General features: G+C 35.3%; 1 protein-coding gene across 3 annotated transcripts in view; it reads right to left on the bottom strand.

The window, feature by feature from the left end:
* Positions 1-20,770, bottom strand: part of BRWD1 (bromodomain and WD repeat domain containing 1) — a 139,199-nt gene that overhangs the window by 96,363 nt on the left and 22,066 nt on the right. For all 3 annotated transcript variants that reach the window (XM_007493084.3, XM_056825966.1, XM_056825967.1), the window contains exons 6-11: positions 18,967-19,065; positions 15,519-15,679; positions 14,293-14,514; positions 1,654-1,754; positions 1,047-1,117; positions 171-271 (exon numbers count right to left, since the gene is read on the bottom strand). In XM_007493084.3, coding sequence (XP_007493146.2) covers positions 171-271; positions 1,047-1,117; positions 1,654-1,754; positions 14,293-14,514; positions 15,519-15,679; positions 18,967-19,065 — 755 coding nt within the window. The remainder of the gene's footprint in view (positions 1-170; positions 272-1,046; positions 1,118-1,653; positions 1,755-14,292; positions 14,515-15,518; positions 15,680-18,966; positions 19,066-20,770) is intronic.

The raw sequence follows: 20,770 nt of genomic DNA, 5'->3' as shown, positions 1-20,770 counted from the left end.
ATCACTTATTCTAAAAATTAAACTTCAACAAAATTACCGTAACATTTAAAATGTTAAAAAAATTATGCATAATGAACAGCAGCTCCATAGCCAAATGAGCAAAATTTTGAATACTTACTAATATTTTCAATAAATAAATTCATATATTAAAAAACACAAATAGTACTTACAGTGTGGCTTTCAAGTTCTGCTATTTTTTCAGGCATTTCGAAGCCCAAAAAATACATTCTGATTACATGATCAGTACTACCTGTTGCTAAGAACATGCCACCTAAAAATCAAAATCACAAAATGCTGAAATATAGTTAAGTTTTAAAAATACTTATTAATATGCATTTCAAAAATTCCCAACTCAAACTCTTCATTCCCCTAACACTTAGAAAACTTTTTCATTAAGATCCAGTTTCCAACAAATAAAATTTCTTGCTAGTTTTAATTGCTAGCATTTTTTAAAAAGGCAATCATGCAATGCAAACTTTAAAAAAGCTTAATGGGATATGAAAATACTTAGCATCCTTAGTTATTCTACAATTTTTGGCATTAAAAGAGAGAAGCCACCAGTTCCAATTTTAATCTGCATAAGCTAAGCACATTTAACTGACTAGTTGTTTAGTAGTTCTAGACTATTATTAAAAAGAAAATCTGCAAAGAAAAAGAATAAAGCTACTCAAATAAGTCTTTGGTGTGGAAGGAAATCAATTATATTACAAAAGAATTATGTAGCTCATCCAATTAGTTTCAAGTAAAATATCAAATGAAACCTAACTTTCCCATAATATATTGTTCAATTAATAACCCAGAGCTATGGAGCATTTGCCTTTGGGGTTGCTCCAGCTTTATGAGAGAAGAAGGTAAGCTATATTTCTTATTCCTCCACCAGTTTTTGATATCTCCATGAGGACACAAAGGGAAGAATTTTAAACATAAATACACAGGCAAATGCCGCCATTTTTCTCACAGTTTAACAATCTAAGGGGCACTCAATAAATAGGGGGGAAATTGTCTTTAATGTAAATTTAAAATGATATTGAAATAAGTTACCTTACCAACACTAAAAGATGAACAAAGCATTTGAACCCCAGGTCTAGGTTTTTCAGTGAATTTCAAAGGACGATTACTTTTAAAAAATAAAAATGTTAAGAAATTAAATTATTAACTGACACATACAATCACTTTAATATACTTAAATAAAAACCTGGATTCTAAAAGTATTTCTAAGACAAATTATATGTGATTATAATCCAAATTTCCTAACAATAAGTCTACACAGAAGAGCATTCAGCTTGTATATGGAATATATGGAAGGACAAATTGCAATTTTAGAATTCAGGGATTAACAGGGAACCCACACTGCCCCATTTACAAATATCTCCAATCAATTAAGACTATATCATAGGATCATAAGACCATTGATTTAATGACAGATGGGGATGTTGGAGGGCAATAAATCCAACTCCCTCAATTTAAAGATGAGAAAATAAATTATGGGGCAAAAAAGTAAAGGAACTTGCTGACAGTCACAGCTTTTAGTGTCTTTGAAGCCATGACTTCCAAACAAAGTCCAGCACTCTATCCACTCTTCAGGCTTGCCTCTTTTGACAATACTGATGAAGAAAAAAAGGCATGTATCTAATTTTAAAATGAGGCACTAACCTGAATTTCATGGAATTTAAGTCCCACTGCCAAAAGCAAACCGTTCCATCTGCACCAGTAGACACCATGTATCTCTCAGAACCATTAGCCTTTGGACTAAACTAAAATAAACAACAAGAGATGCATTCAGTTTCTAGAACTTTATTACTTAAAAAAAACTTCATAACTTATTTTGAAAGACATTAACATTTCAAAGTTGACCTCCGTACAAATCCCGCAAGGAAAACAGCTCTTCAAAGTTTTTGTCTTTGTATCCCTAGTGACTAACATGATGCCTTGAACATAGCAGATGTTTAATAAATACCTGTAGAGTAGAAGTGAGTTGAAGATTCTAATTCCAATCAATAAAAATGAATGAATGAATGAATGAAAAAACTTTAGTGAATTAACTTTGAGGCAAAGACTCTTATGAAAGCTTTAAAAAAAAGAGATAAATCAAAATGGAATGATTTTAATTATCTAGAAAAATACAAAGTAATTTCAAGCTTTCTTTTTTGCAATTTTCTTATACAAACGAATACAACATATTGGGTGTCCAAAGTCTCTGGGGCAGATAAGAGCAAAAGACTGGTCAGTGGCTTTGCTGGGTAGGAGGCAGAATCATCTTTATTCTTTTATTCAGGCATCAAACTGAGTCATTAATAACTACCATAACTCTTCTAGCTGAAATACCTACAAAACACCAAAATTGAGGGCCTACTTCAGAACTGGAATTCTAAGTGTAAAAGAATGATAAAGTGTAATAACATTATACTTTAGCCACACAGAGTTTTTAATGGGAAAAGTAAATATTTACATAGTAAAACTAATAAATGGTAGAAATTACAATTGTTCAGTTTAGATATCTGGTACCAAAAAAAGGCAAAATATGGGATGAAATCCCATGGAAATTCTACAGAACGGAAGATTTGATCTGGGGCTTGAAGGAAACGTAGGCTATGAATAAAAGGAAAGAAGGTAATATAAATAGGAAGGACTGAATAAATAAAACTATTCTAAGAATTACTCCGGTCAAGAAAATATCGAGAAGATGGTGGCTTAGAAACAGCAAAAAGTCGAGTCTGTGTTTTGAGGGGGACAAAACGAAGTCCAACAACAGGGCAGAGCCTGGGGTCCCTCCTGCTCGATTCAACTTAAAAGGCTGAATTCTCAGGCTTAAGGGAAAGAAAGAAGGAAAGTTCCAGGGCCCTTCCTTCCCACACCTACTGTGCTGAGACTCCAGGAATTGCTGGGATCTCAGGGTGAGGGCTCTAGCCCAGAGGGAGTGCCTTGCTACCACAGCTACTTGAGGCTCAGGGCTTTGACTATAGCTGGCAGGGAGGCAGCTGGAGGAGAGAGGCAAAGAGGAGGGCAGCCTGGTGACAGTCTTTAGTCACCACTCCTACATCTTGGGCTTCTGCCTCTGCAGGTTCTAGCCTCAGGGCACATCCAGGTCTGCAGATCACCTTAACTGGCTTAATCCAGTTTATCAATAGTGCAGATAAGGAGCCTTCAGAAGGCTTCTAGCTCAATCTCCAACACCCCTCACCCACCTACTGCTCTGAGACCCACAGTAAGAATCTGGCTGACCAGGAACCCAGGACTAAGGTTGCAACCTGAACAGAGTACATTAGTACCACCACAGGAAGGTCAGGGCACTGACCTGACAGCTGACAGGGATATGGCAGGCAGAAAGCAAGAGAGGAGGACATGGGTAACTAACTTCAGCGTCCACACCTTCAGCTTCAGCAGGCAGCTGGGTGTGACAAGGAAATCACTTTAAAAGACTGATATATATTAATTTAAGGTCGCCAAGGAATTCAGCTATGTAATTCCTTAATGAAAACTCAAGTCAGCAGTCAACCTTTTATGGAGTTTAATTACAAACAGGAGGAAGAAAGGTATTAGAGATAGAGAGAGAGAGGGAGAGAGAGAGAGAGAGAGAGAGAGAGAGAGAGAGAGAGAGAGGGGAGAGAAGGGAATAGGGCTTAAATACCCTCTCTGTTTAGGCTGGGCCAAAAGGCCCAAGCCCTTAGATAGCTGAGGCAAAGAAAAGAGATCAGTCCCTATCACTCACGTGACCAAAATGGAGAAACAGTCTCAGGGGCCTCCACCTCCAGCTTCCTTCAGAGCAAGCTTCTCAGAGAACAACCTCTCCAACCAACCACCCCTCAGTCCTCAGACCCCTCTATCTTTAAGGAAACCATCCAAGTTCCCTCCCCTCAGTTCTCACATCTACCAATCACTGTCCATGTCTTCCCTGTGCCAATGGTGGCTCTAGCTTAACCCAGGACCACCCAGAGGTCTGTGGCTTTGCACATGTCTGTTGAAGGTCATATTCTCAAATAATTAAATCTTGATCCTTTGCTGCAGCCCTTCCTAAATCCTGTTAGGACTGAGTAGGGTGGAGATTGTAATTTCCAAGACCTGGTTCTGTCATTCCAAGTATCTCTATTGTATCAATTCTAAAATCAATCATGACTCAAAGAACTTCCTGTTCTATGCTTAAGCATAGGTCAAAGCCCTTTCCATTGTTCAGCAAAAGGTTTCTGTCCTCAAGTAATCTTAAGAAGGGAGGAGGAGGAACCTCCCATGCCAATGGGGTTCACATTCCAATAGACTATCAGTAAGAAATTTTCCAAGTATGAAATTTCCCAATGGTGAAATTTCCAACATTTATAAGTCTAAGAAATTTTAAGGTTTACATGGGGAAGATCTGGCCACAGGGCTCATTAATACTCAATCAGCCTAATCTAATTAATCAGTAGAGCAGAGAAGAAGCCCCTTCCAGACAGAATAGTCCAAACCCACAGATCCAGCAAATAAACAGAGGAGCAAGAAGGGGAGTGGGGAGAAAATATGATTAAATAACAGAAAAAGAAAAAAGAAATTACAATCAACAGCTTCTATCCAGGTAATGAACAAAAAACAAGTGGAAAAGTACCAACAAACATCAAGCAAAAACTCAGGAACTCCAGCAAATGAGACACAGGCTTTGGAAAAACTTAAAATACAATTAAAAAATACAAGAGAGGCTGAAGACAATTGAGAAAAGGACTTAAAAAGCAAAATAGGTCATCTGGAAACAGAGGCACATGAACTAAAACAAGAAAATACTGTCATAAAGCAAAAATTGACCAAATTGAAAATGAGACAGAAAGTGAAAGATGACCTACAAAGAAAAACAGACCAAACAGAAAAGGATGACCAAAAAGCCAGGGATGAAATTGACAATTAACAATTTAACAATTAGAAGCAAATAACTTCAGAAAGCAGCAAGAGTCTATAAATTGAGAAAAATATGAAACACTTCATTGATAAAACAACAGACCTGGAGAGACAACTTAAGAATTATTGAACTACTGGAAAATAATGACAAAAGAAAAAGCCTGGACATCATTTTACAGGAAATTATCCAAGAAAACTACCCTGACATTCTTGAACAAGAGAGTAAAGTAGAGATTGAAAGAATCCACAGGTCACCTCCTGTATTAAATCCTCAATTAACACTCTCAGGAATGTTATAGTCAAGTTCAAGAATTTCCAGACCAAGGAAAAGATACTACAAACTGCTAAAAAGAAACCATTCAGATGTCATGGAGCCACAGTTAGGATAATACAGGACCTAGCTGCATCCACACTAAAGGACCAGAAAGCAAGGGAACTGAGATTACAACCAAGAATCCACTACCCAGAAAACTGTACTATATTCTTGCAAGGGAAAGTATGGCCACTTAATAACACAGAAGACTTTCTAGCATTCCTAAAGAAAAGATCTGAATTAAACAGAAAATCTGATGCCCAAACACAGAACTCATGAGAATCATCAAAAAGTAATTAAGAAGGGGGGTGGGAGAAGAATACAAACACACACACACACACACACACACATATATAATTAAAGGAACCCAATAATTCCAAATGATTTATAGTCCTTTAAGAAAAGATGATTTTGGTAACCCTTAATAATTGTTATTATCATCAGGGTAGTTAAAAGTTAAGGATACAGTGACAAACTATAGAGGATGATATGTCAAAAAATACATAAAAACCTAGAGGTAAAAAAGAGGATAATACTAAGAGAAATGGGAAAAGAGATAAAATGGGGTAATTATATATTTCATAAAGAAGCCCATGGGGGAAGTGGGGTAGAAGACCAATACAATAGAAGATGGAAGAGGTTGGAGACAGGTAATCCAATAATCTTATCCTCAATGAAATTGACTCAGAGAGGGAAGATCAGATCCATTGAAGCAGAGGATTATATCATGCCCTACAGAGAAGCAGAAGGATAATAAATAATCTGGTGGGGAGGGGAGCAATACAAGGGGGGGAGAGGTTAGGGGTCATTTAAAAGGCACTATATCAAGAGAGGAATAAATAAGAAGGGAGGGGGTGGGAAGGGGAGTATCATTAAGGAGGAGAAAGGAGAGAGACTGACAAAGCAAAAAGCTGGAGGGGAGAGTAAGAGAAAAGGCAGAATAAAAGGAGCAAGTCAAAAGGGAAGGGAATACATAGAGAGTAATCATAACTGTGAATATGAATGGGATGAACCCACTAATAAAAAGGAAGCAGATAGCAGAATGGATTAAAAACAGGAACTAGACATACACAGGGTAAAGGTAAAAGGTTAGACCAAAATTTACTGGGTTGCAACTGAGACAAAGAAGGCAGGGGTAGCAATTATGATCTTCAGAAAAAGCTAAAGCAAAAATATCTTATTAAAAGAAAAAAAGAAGGCAATTACATCTTGATGAAAGGCAGTATATTTTTCAACATATATACACCAAATGGTAGAGCATTCAGATTTCTAAAGGAGCTTAAGGAGGAAATAGATAATAAAACCATACTAGAGAAGGGCCTGAAACTTCCTCTATCAGAACTAGATAAATCGAACCAAAAAAAACAAATAACAAAGAACTAAGGAAAGTGAATGAAAAATTAGAAAAATTGGAGCTAATAGATATCTGGAGAAAAATAAATAGGGATAAAAGGATTATAAGTTTTAGCAGAACATGGCACACATATACAAAGATTAACCATGTAATGGGGCATAAAAACATTGCAAACAAATATAAAAAAGCAGAAATAATAAATGCAATTTTTAATCAATAAGGAATTGTAGAAAGGCAAACTGAAAATGAATTGGAAATCAAATTAGCTAATTCTTCAAAACTGGTGGATCAAAGAACAAATCAAAGGAACAATTACTGATTTCATTGAAGAGAATGACAATGAAGAAACAACTTATCAAAATCTTTGGGATGCAGCCAAAGCAGTACTCTGGGAAAAATTTATATCTCTGAGTACATATCAACAAGTCAGAGAGGGAAGAGGTCAATGAATTGGGCATGCAACTTAAAAAACTAGAAAGGGAACAAATTAAAAATCCCCAGACAAAAAAACTAAGTTGGAAATCATTAAAATCAAAGGAGAAACTAATAAAACTGAAAGTAAAAAAAAAACTATTGAACTAATAAATAAGACGAAGAGCTGGTACTCTCAAAGAATAAATAAAATAAAGTACTGGTTAATCTAATAAAAAAAGAAAGAAGATCAAATTAACAGTAGCAAGGATGAAAAGGGCGACCTCACCTCTAATGAAGAGGAAATCAAGGTAATTATTAAGAACTATTTTGCTCAATTATATGGCACTAAATATGACAATCTAGGTGAAATGGGTGAAGATTTACAAATATATAAATTTCCTAGATTAACAAAGGAAGAAAGAGAATCCTTAAATAATCCCATATCAGAAAAAGAAATTGAACAAGACATCAAAGAACTTCCAAATAAAAAAATCCCCAGGGCCAGATGGATTCACAAGTGAATTCTATCAAACATTTAAAGAACAACTAATCCCCAAACTATACAAATTATTTAACAAAATAAGGAAAGAAGGAGTTTTACCAAATTCCTTTTATGAAGCAAATATGGTACTGATTCCAAAGCCAGGCAGACCAAAAACAGAGAAAGAGAGTTACAGACCAATCTCCTTAATGAATATAGCCGCAAAAAACTTAGAATACTAGCAAAAAGACTCCAGCAAGTTATTACAAGGATTATTCACTAAGATCAGGTGGGATTTATACCAGGAACACAAGATGGCTTAATATTAGGAAAACCATTCACAAAATTGACAACCAAACCAACAGAAATCACATGACTATCTCAACAGATGAAGAATAAACCTGACAAAATACAGCACTCATTCCTATTGAAAACACTAAAGTATAGGAATAGATAAGCCTTACCTAAAAATAATAAACAGTATATATTTAAAACCATCAGCAAGTATCATCCACAATGGGGTTAAGTTAGAAGCTTTCCCAATAAGACCAGGAGTGAAGCAAGGATGCCCATTATCACCTCTATTATTTAACACTGTACTAGAAACGCTAGCAGTAGCAATTAGAGAAGAAAAGGAACTGGAGGAATTAAAATAGGCAACGAGGAGAATAAACCATCACTCTTTGCAGATGATATATTGGTCTACTTAAAGAATCCTAGAGAATCAACTAAAAAGCTAGTGGAAATAATCAACAACTTAAGCAAAGCTGCAGCATACAAAATAAACCCACACAAATCATTAGCATTTCTATATATTTCCAACACAACTCAGCAGCAAGAGTTAAGAGAAATTCCATTTAAAAATCACCCTCCATAACTCTGCTGGATTTGTATCCCAAAGAGATAATGGGAAAAAATACATGCACAAAAATTTTTATAGCCTCGTTCTTTGTGGTGGCAAAAAATTGGAAAATGGGGGGGGGGGGGGGGGAGTCCATCAATTGGGGAATGGCTGAACCAATTGTGGCATCTATTGGTGATGGAATATTACTGTGCTAAAAGTAATAATGAACTGGAGGAATTCCATGTGAACTGCCACGGCCTCCAGGAATTGATGCAGAGCAAAAGGAGAAAAACCAGGAGAGCATTGTACACAGAGACTGATACACTATGGCACAATTGAACATAATGGACTTCTCTACTACCAGCAATGCAAAGATAGAGGACAATTCTGAGGGACTTATGAGAAAGAATGCTATCCACACCCAGAAAAAGAACTGTGGGGATAGAAATACGGAAGAAAAACACCCCCCTGATCACGTGGTTCGAAGAAGACATGACTGGGGATGTAGACTCTAAATGATCACTCTATTGCAAATATTAATAATATGGAAATAGGTCTTGATCAATGATATATGTAAAACCAAGTTGAACTGCTCATTGACTATGAGAGGGAGGTGGGAGGAGGGGAAGGAAAGAATACGAATCATGTAACCATGGAAAAATATTCTAAATTAAATAAATAAAGTTTTTAAAAATCACTCTAGACAATATAAAATAGTTTAGGATTCTATTTGCCAAGACAAACACAGGAATCATATGAACACAACTACAAAATATTTTCCACACAATTAAAAATAGATCTAATTGGAAAAACATTAATTGCTCGTGGGTAGGAGAGCTAATGAAATAAAAATGACAATCCTAACCAAATTAATTCACTTATTCAGTGCCATACCTATCAAACTACCAAGAAACTTTTTTTTTATTGAAGTTGAAACCATTATAACAAAGTTCATTTGGAAGACCAAAAGATTAAGAATATCAAGGGAAATAATGAAAACACTGTGAAGGTGTTTTCCAGGTGTTAACCAGATCTTAAACTGTACTATAAAGCAGTGGTCATCAAAACAATATGGTACTGGCTAAGAGACGGAAGGGAGGATGAATGCAGTAGACTTGGGGTAAATGACCTCAGCAAGATAGTGTACGATAAACCCAAAGATCCCAGCTTTTAGGACAAGAACCCACCATTTGACAAAAACTGCTGGAAAAACTGTAAAACAGTATGGAAGAGACTAGATTTAGATCAACATCTCACACCCTATACCAAGATAAATTCATGACTTAAATATAAAGAAGGAAATTACAAGTAAATTAGGTGAACATGGAATAGTATACCTGTCAGATCTATGAGAAAGGAAAGAATTAGAGATAAAGAATATCACAAAACATAAAATGAATTAATTTTGATTACATTAAATAAAAAAAGGTTTTGTACAAACAAAACCAATGCAACCAAAATTAGAAGGGAAGCAACAAATTGGGGGGAAATCTTTATAACAAAAACCTCTGACTAAGGTCAGATTTCTGAAATGTATAAGGAGTTGAAGTAATTATACAAAAAAAAAAAAATCCAAGCCATTCCCAACTGATAAATGGGTAAGAACATGAATAGGTAGTTTTCAGATAAAGAAATTAAGACAATTTGTTGTGTGAAGTCGCTTATTTGTAACATGTTGTAGCCTATATGACATTTACTTTGAATTCTTCAGACACTGTTGAATTCCATTTCTCATAGGCATACAAAAATAGGAGAATACAAGCATTAATATGATGGGCTTTGGTTTCTGGGAAAAGGTTGGAGTCATTATAGTAGGTTAACAATTTTCTGAAGGCAATCCAGCCAGTTTTCATCTGTATTTAATTATGGAAAATTTTAACTGTCTGTTCTAGCTACTGTTTGTCCAGAAAACTATATCATAATGTCACTTTTACAAAAAAAAAAAAACATGTGTTATCAGGCCAAATTCTTTTGAATGGTTCCAGATGAAAGAGATTTTGCAAATATTTTCACTGTGCTGGAACAAAAATATCACTTGAAGGACTTCACCATCCATAGGAAATCCCCTTTCAAGTTAGACTCTGGCCTTTGATCTCCATCACATTGAAAAACATTTGGGAAACATGTTGGAGGTTCATTGAATATGATTATTTCTTTGGTCTTTCAAGGTATCTGGATGGAACACCAATGGAATGAAGCCTCTGAGGTGTAGTACTTCTCTGTCAATTTAACTAATCAATAGTCAATAAACATTTTTAAACACCTACTATGTGCTAGCCATTGTGCCGAGAACTGGGCACACAAATAAAGATAGTCTCTGTCTCCTCAAGAAGCTTGCAATCTAATGGGGAAAGAGTGCACAAAAGGAAGCCTTTTGAAAGGGGGGACAGGAGGGATGCCACCAAAGGGTACCAGTAACCAGTGCGTGATGTTTGTCAAGTCAAAACCAAGCAGAACCGCTGATGGGAAATGAAGTAAGCAGAAAGATTCTGAACCAACTATATAGGGAGTCTTTGGGAGTTTCTTGCTCTGCCCTCCTATCAGAGCAGAGAAGCAAGTGAGGGTGACTTAGGTGTTGAGCATTAAAGCTGAATCAATCTCCATGAATATTAGATTTGAGATGATAAAGTTCATCCTAGGGGAGAAATAATGTTCATGGAGTTAAAAACAAAGCAGAGAAGCGGTTAGGAAATGAAATGGATACCATGTGCTGGATTTAATGCTAAGTATTAGTGATACGTGGGTGGATGGGGATATGATTAGGGATACAGACTCTAAATGATCACTCTAGTACAAATATCGATAATATGGAAATAGGCCTTGAGCAATGACACATGTAAAACCCAGTGGAATTGGGTGTCAGCTACAGGAGGGGAGGGAAAGAACATGAATCTTATAACCATGAAAAAATATTCTAAATTAACTAATTAAATAAAATTCCAAAAAAAAAAAACATTAAGTATTAGTGATATAAAGAAAAAAACAAAACAAACCTTGCTCTGAGAAGCTTACTGGTTAACTGTTTTTGTTATTGTTAAATGGCTTTTTTAATTGTCAAACAATAAGCACAGCTGCATCCCATCTTTTCAGTCTTTCAGTCAAGTTCTATTATAGAAATGTCCTGTTCCCTATCAATACCCACCCTAGATAGGTAAGTGGCTCGATTAATAGAATGCTGCACTTGGAGTCAGGAAATCCAATACATGTATTGGAAACATTTGTCTCCGTCGCAGATATTTTGAAGAGATGGAAAAATAGGTATACAGATGATTCACTGATGTTCTCTTGGATGTCTTTCTTTCAGTATATATGAGGTCCAAGGATTTTTAAAATTCCTTTGGTTTCTTTCCCTCCTTCTGATCATTGTATAGGGGAAGATGGGGGATTATAGCCAAAAGAGAGAGGAGCCAAACTCATTTCTGAAGTGTACATTGGGCATGACCTTGGTTTGCTTCAGTTTCCTCATTTGTAAAATGAGGGGGCTGAACTAAATGTCCCCCTTCTAGGTTTAAATCTCTAATCATAAGACTGTATTGATCTATTAATACTCTCACAACTGCCATTTCCAGCATAGAGTATCCTCTCTCTCTCTCTCTCTCTCTCTCTCTCTCTGGTCTAATTAAGCTGCTTTTCTTGCCTTTGTTCTCTTACCATTTCTATTTACTGTATAGGCACATCTGAAACTGTAATGTTGAGTCAAAATGTGATCTTTGCAGATCTTTTCCACTTTTCTTCTATTTGTTATTCTCCTTCAATTTTTATCATAAATGCTAACTGCCTCCTTCTTCAAAGGGCTCTTCCTACATCCCCTAGTTATTAATGCCTCCTCTCTGTGAAATTACTTTGAATTTATGTAAAGGTAGAGAACCGATTAGGGCAGTCATGGGAGGGGATTCTTGTTTCAGCAGCTCCTAAAGTACATTTACTTTTTCAGAGTCTAAAACAGAAAGTGACTATTGTAACCCAACCCTTTGGGAGGGGGAAATTTCACTAACTAGTAACATAGTGATTCCCTAATGGCAACGAAAATTTCAGTTCCACCTAGAAAAAGCTACTTTGAGTTCTTGACATATTTTAGTATTAATTCATGGGGGAGTTCTTTAAATCTCAGTGAAAGACAAAAAAAAGGCTGTCTGATGCCTACCTAAACAGGAATTGTGGTACCTGGAACCAACATCTGGAGAAATCTAGACATAAGCTATACCATGAAGTTAATTAGAGACTTCCCTACAGTACTTAAGACAAGAGACAAGCTAGGTGGCTCAGGGGATAGTGTAGGGTCTGAAGTCAGGAGGATTATCTCTCTTCCTGATTTCAAATATAACCTCAGACCCTTACTAGCTATGTGACTCCAGGCAAGTCACTTAATCTTTTTTTTTTTGCCTCAGTTTCCTCATCTACAAAATGAGCTAGAAAAGGAAATGCCAGACCACTCCAGGATCTTTGCCAAGAAGACCTCAAATATCCATGGAGATTTGGATACCACTGAAATTAACTAAACGAAAACTTGGGATAAGGAGAATAAGCCCAAAAGAAACAATGACCCTTTGAGGTAAAGGCCTCAACTCTGGTCACAGTCTATGTGTCCTCAGTCTTTGGAAGTCTCAAGCCATAGACAATTTACTTTGTAAAAACTTTGATTTACTTCTCTCTGTACATTTTGAATCCATCCAGGACAATATAAGCTCACTGAAGAAAGATACTACCTGTGCATCCCTGACATATGGCAATATTAGATATGTAAATGATTTCTGATTGATTTTTAAACTGTTTTGCCACAATTCTGTATCAATTAACAAGCGTGGATAGACATGAGAAAAATTAGGATTAAAAGATAAACACAAGAGCCTTCAAAGATGTGCTCCGTCCCTATAACAAATTTTTAGTAATTAAAGTTATACTCCCTAAGAGTAAGCAAAAACTTTCTAGTATTCTTCAATTTAATGACATTTAAAAAGTATAACTTTTACCTATCAAAAATAGGAATAATCTCCATATTTTAAAGGAAAACTTATTTTGTAATTAACACAATAAGTAAATTGCATGCAACTTTTGAAGAAAATGTCTGAAAAACAATCCAAATGATTGAATTATTATTAAAAAGATTTACAATTGGAACAATTTTCTATTCCTTTACTTTACAAATACATTATAGGCTTGTCCAGGGTCTTATTTGTAGAAAGTGGAAAAGCACTGATATGGAATCAGGAACCTCTGATTTGCTTTTTTTCTTCTCTACACAATACATACCACCTCCTAAGGATCCAATAAATATGAATATCATGACCCATTAGAGATTCAGAATCAAAACGATTCTATTACTGAAACGGATCTGATCAATCTTGCCCAAGCTTTTTGAGTTTTCCAACAATTCCCCCAAATCCAGAAAGCGTAAAACTAGAAAAAAGGGTATTCCTTTTGAAATAGGATCAGACTTGAATGACCTTAAAACAACACTGAAGTATAATTAAATCTGGATGTAATTTCAGATGTCAAACTCTACATCAGATATTTTGTTAAGCCATTCTGCCCTACCTTTCTGAATCATGATGAGTTTATTTACTCAATAATATAATTCTCAATTTTTATTAGTTTAGAAAGACTTAAGTTCTTAAAGTAATAGGAATAATTAAAAAGCACTGAATGAACTAAAACCAAGTACGTAAGAACAGAAAAATTTACCTATTTTCATGACCTTTATTAATTTACCTTTTATTTAAATTTGTATATATACACATATAATTTATAATAAATTTATAAAAATTTAATATATAAAATAAATTCAATTTAATATATACATATATATGATAAATTTGTTTATTCAAATAGCCTTTAATTCATGTCTACTGTGTGGCCAGGCATTGAACTATGGGCTGGGAATACAAAGATAAAAACAGAAAGAGTTCCTGTCCTAACAGAGTACACATTTTTATATTCCCACAAGATTGTAAAAGCATCACATTTAACTACTATGTTCACGCAAAAAAAGGATATTATTACACCAAAACAAAGACAATCAATTTTACCTGTAAAGATGTAATTGATCCAGTGTGCCCCTGAAGCACAGCAACTGGGGCGCAAGTTCTCAAGCACCACACTCTAATTATTTTATCACAACTTCCTGCAGCGATCATAGTATTTTCATAGTTCACAGCCATATCAGAAATTTCTGCGGAATGGCCTCTCAATGTGGCCAACAACCTGCCATTATGTGTTGACCATATCTTTACCAAACAATCATCTGAACCCTAAAAAAAAAAAAAGCCCTCAAAATCAATTTAAATTAGCACATTAAGTTTGTCTAAATAATTTTAAAAGAAATTGTTTTGTTTATAGAATTAAATGTATAATAATTTCCTTCTCCATACCTCTTTGCCTCTAAAAATAGCATGCCAAATAATGAAATTTTAATATCAATGAATAAAAGTTACTTGAGCCATTATATTTTTCATCTACATAACACTTCATCACATATCTTCAGAAGGTATCCAGCACAGGATGTAGCATTATTAGGTCAAATATTTGAGCTAGCATAACTTTTATTTATTGTCATGGAATTCCAAGTCATAAGCCAAGAATTTTTAATCTTTTTATATTATGGACCTTTCTCAGTATTATGTGTTTCCTACATTCAAAGAAGAAAAAGCTAAAATTCAGTTAGAGACAAGTTAAAATAAAAATATGATTTTAATTCATTTTAAGTTCATGGACTTCCATCTACTTTGTGCCCCACTTATTTCAGATAATGGATAGAAAATTCCAGTAAAAACTTCCAAGTTTGTTTCCAACAAAATAAAATCCATATTCTGCAGACTTAAATTGAGGGGCTAAATCTTCTTTAAAGATTACAAAGAATCTCCCTTGGCTTCAGTAATTTCATCTGTTAAAAAAAATGTTACGGTATCTTTTACTTATCTGAAGGTGGGAACTGGTCTAGATGATTGATGCCTTAAATTTCCTTCCTGCTATAAAATGTATTACTCATCTATAAACTGATGGAATTTCATTTTAAATAGTTCACCACTCTTCCTCAATTTAAAGGATCAGCCACTTTTATTCCCTAAAATTCTACCAAATACTTTTTTAAAAAGTACTTAACATAACACACCCAACCCAGTTTTCTCTTAAAACCCTATATTAACAATATTGATAATGAACAGTATTCCAAATGGCTACATTCAATTTGTCCAATCATTTTTAAATAGTAAAATTTTACAGAAAATACGACATTAAGCTTAGAATATTAACTCACAGTAAAGATTCTGTGTCCTGTTCTATCAAATGCAACACAGTAAACAGCAGAGAGATGTCCCAAAATCCTCCTGTGCATTTTAATGTGTTGATACATACTTCCTGGAAATGCCATGCTAAACGAGGCACATCCCGTAAGTTGTCTTGCATAATTTATCTCCACTACAAAATAAAACAATTAAAATGGTTAAGGAGAAGTCACACATACAAAATCTTATTAAATTTTATTTTCAATTCGGAATTCATGGTCTTTTCAGTTCTTAATTCCCCCTTCCTCCAATCCCACCTACTAAGAAGGCAAGAAATAAATATCTATTACATACATGAAGTTGGGAAAACTTCCACTTAGCCATGTTGAGGGGAGAGAAAGGAAAGGATAACAAAAAAAATTAAAAGAGGAAAAAATATCTGCATACCCATATCCATCTACAAGTGGATAGTATGTTTCATGATGAATGGTCTAAATTTGACAGATCACTGTATTGATCAGTTTACTAAGTGCCTAAGTAGAACTGTGACACAATTGATTCTTTTTATGATACTCCTTCTATTGGATAAATTGCTCTTCTGCTTCTGCTCACTTAGAATAGTTTGCAAGTCTTTCTGAAACCATCTCCTGTATCATTTTTTACAGCTCACATTCATACACTATCATTTTTTTAGCCATTCCTCAATCCATGGGCATCCCCCTCAGTTTCCAATTCTTTGCCACTGTAGAGCTGTGATCCGGGTCCTTTCCCTTTTTTCTTTGATCTCGCTGTGGTACAGACCAAGTGGGAGTATTACTAAGGGTTGGCATACTTTTATAGCCCTTTGAGGAAACTCCGTCAATAGCGGACAGTATGCCTATTTTCACACATCCCCTCTAGCATTTGTCTTTTGTTTTTTCTGCTATCTTAGCCCATCTGATGGATATGAAGTACTCGCAGAGTTGGTTTAATTTGCATTTCTCTATTCAATTAAGGACTTAGAAGAACTGAAGAACTTCAGTATCAATAGTGAGACATGGAAGACACTGGCACAGAACCAACCTGCCTGCATTAAATAAGACTCTGTGCTCTATAAGCAAAGCAAAATCGCACTGGCACTAAAGAAACGTGAGGTGGCTAAATTCAGAGACTTCTCCATTGCAAAAAGGGGCCTATTTCTTCCCAACAATCTTCTGAGCTTGTAATGAATGGTCTGAGGAGTCACAGCTGAACACATGGTATATTAATCCCTACCTAGTGATGTCATTTTTTGGCTTTTCAGTACAAAAAATAACACCCTGTGCTTCAGAGCATTGTTTCATATACTAGCTTTGATTTCTTCCTCCCTTTGCCAATTACAAAACAACGAATAACTTATTCTTATAAATCTGGATTGTTATAGGAAAGTCAAGTGAGGTGTGTGAGTTTGCAGAAGGACAGCAGAGTGCAGAGTTCTGGAATTCTGGGACAGAGCAGCTGCAGTTGGAGAGAGACAGTTGAGCCTGGGGCTATGGCTTTTCTCTCTCTCTGGGTGGACCTGAGGAGATTAGCTTTTTCCCTGTGGCATTGGACTGCTTGTTCTTCACATCCTAGTGCTGTTTGGATTATCCTATTACCCTGTTGGCTAGTTTGACATCTGCGGAGCTCCTGTGCTGCTCTTGTGACAAATGACAGCTAATCATGAGACCATCATGGGGCCCTGTCAACCTTGCACACAGACCCTTTTCCTTAGTTTATCTAAAAGGGGTTTTAGTGTTAGCTCAGCTGAGAATAGTAATTTGGAATTAAAGAGACACTCAGAAGCAATCTCTGTGAAGAGATGTGTAGATCTGGGGAGGTGTTATGATTAGAGTAAGTTATATCCAAATCCCTTCTAACCTGTCCCTATTTTATTAAACAATTGTTATTTTATAACATAGGATTCTGTGTGTGTCTCATCTCAGGATCTGATTCTGCTTGCACTGGGCTTGGGTGGCCTTCCCAAAACCAGGTTACTCTTCTGATACTGGCCTAAATTAGCATCCAATCCCATCCCGCAAACTCCCTCTATTTCGGGATCCATCTTTATATATTTGAGAAATGAGACATCTATCAGAGAAAAGCACTGCAAGGATTTTTCCCATTTCCTGATAGTCTTCTAATTTTTGCTACACTAGTTTAACTTGTGCAAAACTTTTAAATATTGAGTGGTCAATATTATTCATTTTACTCCAGTGACATACAAAAATTTAAGAAAAACATCAAAATTGGAAATATTTATCTTAAATCAATCTCCTTTTAAATGCACTAACTTTTCAGCTCTTAAACCAGACGACTTTCTTTCTAACTACTATGTTGTATGGGATGAAAACAAATTATTTTACAAGTCACAAAAATACAGCATAAAACTATCACTAGAATACTAAGCGGGGTTTGAGTCTTTTTGTTTAAGACTAGAATCAGAGAACAAATTATGAAACACTGCCCTCCTTTTCAGGAAACTAATGAGAGAACTCCAAATGTAAAATACTACACATGCTATCTGAGAGTTGAAGAGCATTAACTGTTTTTATGTAACTTTTTTTTCTATGTTACCATCAAGCAATTGAGGCTTCAAAGGCCTCTAGATGGGCAATGTCTGTGGTGGAAGTGAGGATATTGGTCAAGGACTGAAATGTAAAAAACTACAGGTATCAATAAAAAAATTTTAAAACATGAAATATGTCTACAGTACTAATGATAAGATCATAGCCTTCTTATAATTACCTTTATTCTTTTTTGTTAGAAATCTTAACATCAAAAAAATTTCCAAATATAACAGTAAATATTTTTAAAACTACATATGTTAAATTTAACAAGAAGCATCAACACTAGCCTACCTAAGTCCCCTTCCAAACATTTTTCAATTCTCATATCACTTCAATGTTAATCTTTTCTTTGTCTTTTTATTTGGCAGCACTATCAACTACTCTTCTATTGCCCCTTCAGGCTGGCCCTTCCCACCTGCCCCATCCCCACAGCAAAAAAATAAAACTAAAAAAAGCCCTTACTATTACCAAAATGCCATCATCAAGCAAAATAAACTCATACACTGGCCAAGACTAAGAGTGTATGTCTTATCTTCTACCTTTTGTCAGAGTTAAGCCTTTCAAAGTTGTTTTCCTTATTTATTCCTCTCTTTGCCCCTCTCTTTTTAAACAGGAAAAGGCAGTAAAATGTATCTATAATTGAATTGTCTATTCCCACTCCTCTCTTGATACTAGTTTTACACCTTTTCTCAACTGTTTCTTATGGAATTTAAAGTATTTCTACATGTGTATGTATTCAACCCCTTTTGACTAGTTCAGATAAGAATAATCACCATTTCTTTAAAATATAAATTTTCTACTATTAAAAAACAAATCTCATACTGCATTTAGCGCGCACATACACACAATTTATTTATGTATGTGTAACTAAATTTGTTTAAAAATTCAACTAATGGCTAAAAGATAAACTTACCAAGGTTTGGTGGAGAACCATAATTTACCGGCATTTCAGGTGGTCTTCCTCTATGAAGAGCAGCAAAAGCAGAGCCCTTCCAAACTGTATCCCGGCAATCTTTAAAATTAATTTTAAAGGTCAAAAGACAATGAAAATTATTCCCTAAGCCAAAGTTTTTTATAGATTTCCATAATGTTTCTTGTATTTAAAAGCTTAAAGTACCCACAAATCAAAGAGATGTTTTATAATCATTTTTAAAATTTTAAATTTTCTATGACAAAACAAAGAACATAATGACTTAGTCTAAAAACGATTCCCCTTCTCATTCTTCCAGATACAGAAGGGGCAACAACACTTAAAAGAAGCACTAAATATTTAAAGAAAAAAAAATTTCTCTTCTGAAGGTTTTTAACAGACCCCATGATGACAAGAGTAGCAACTTCAATTTGAGAACTAGGAAAAGTAAAATAAAGGCTTGGTGAAAAAAATTCCACTGAGGTTAGATTCTTCCCAACACAGAAGAAAAATTATGTTTTACATAAATGGAATCATTACTGCCATCACAATGATGATGTACTATGTGCAAGATATACTTCACAGTACTGATACAGAGCAAGTAACCCAAGATGACACAATTACCAACATCTTGAAATGTAATCAATCTATTAGACTTTGAAGCAATATTTATCCAACCCAATTATACTGGAATGGGCCTATGTTGAAATCAGGAGACCAACAAAATATAATAAGCTGAAATGGAATATTGAGGAAAGCAGCGGTAAGGGTAGATAAGAACCATTTATTGGGTCAGAAATACAGGAAACATAACTATTACGGATGACTAGGAAACAACTTTAAAAGACTGCAGGGTAGTAGCAGGCCATTCTGCATAAAGCAAAAAGGAAAATGTATTCTTTTTTTGTTCTAAAATGTCTCCTAAAGCTAAGAGGTAATGTCACAAACAAAAACTAGCATACATGATTACAATCACTAATGAAAAAGAAAGAATTCAAATGAGCTCAAACCAGGAAATAATAATTCACTAATGTGTATATATACCATGATTATAAAATCTTTAATTAACTAAAAACCAAGAGATAGCCCAGCTTCAGACACTTGTTAGCTATGTGACTGGGCAAATTAATTAATTTCTCTGAGTAAGGGTACTAAATTCAGTGATCTCCCAGGTCCCTTCCAGTTCTAAAACTGTGGCAGAACCAAAATTCAAAAACATTTTGACAAATGAGATAATGGGCCAAATCTAAGAAGAAGAAATGTAATAGGGGTAAAGGTAAATGTCTGTGTTTTTAAGGGGGGAAAATGTATAAATACAAAATGGGATTTAGCTGTCTTAAAAAAAATCGATGAAACTAAAAGATGTAAGACAAACTATTCAGTGTGATTTTAGGCTATAATTATAGAAACACTGAAAAATGAGGAGGGGAAAACCACTGTAAAACCCTGTAGCCAGGCATCTGGAACGATTACAGTTTAAACACATTATCATTTGAGCCGCTCAAATCTTTCCGTGTCACAGATCTGAGTTGGAAGGGACTGCCGAGGTCACTTAATCCAACCCATCCCTGACCGACTTCCTCCACAAGGACATCACCACCCAGGAGCAGGCAGCTCGTGTTAGTGGTCATGACTGTAACACTGCGGAATCAAACAGTCCCCGAGAGGCTAAGTGGCTCATCCTTTGATGTCAGGAGGTGATCTCGCGAGCTGCACGTGAACTTGACGTTTAAGTGAAGCAGCTGCCCCGAGGTGGTCGGCCTTACCTTCTCTTCCAGTCATCAGGCGTCCGCGGCAAAGCAAAAGT

Source organism: Monodelphis domestica, chromosome 4 (genome assembly GCF_027887165.1).
Source record: "Monodelphis domestica isolate mMonDom1 chromosome 4, mMonDom1.pri, whole genome shotgun sequence".
NCBI classification, from domain to species: Eukaryota; Metazoa; Chordata; class Mammalia; order Didelphimorphia; family Didelphidae; genus Monodelphis; species Monodelphis domestica.
Note: the sequence above shows the minus strand (reverse complement) of the source record. Positions and strands in the feature narration are given on the sequence as shown.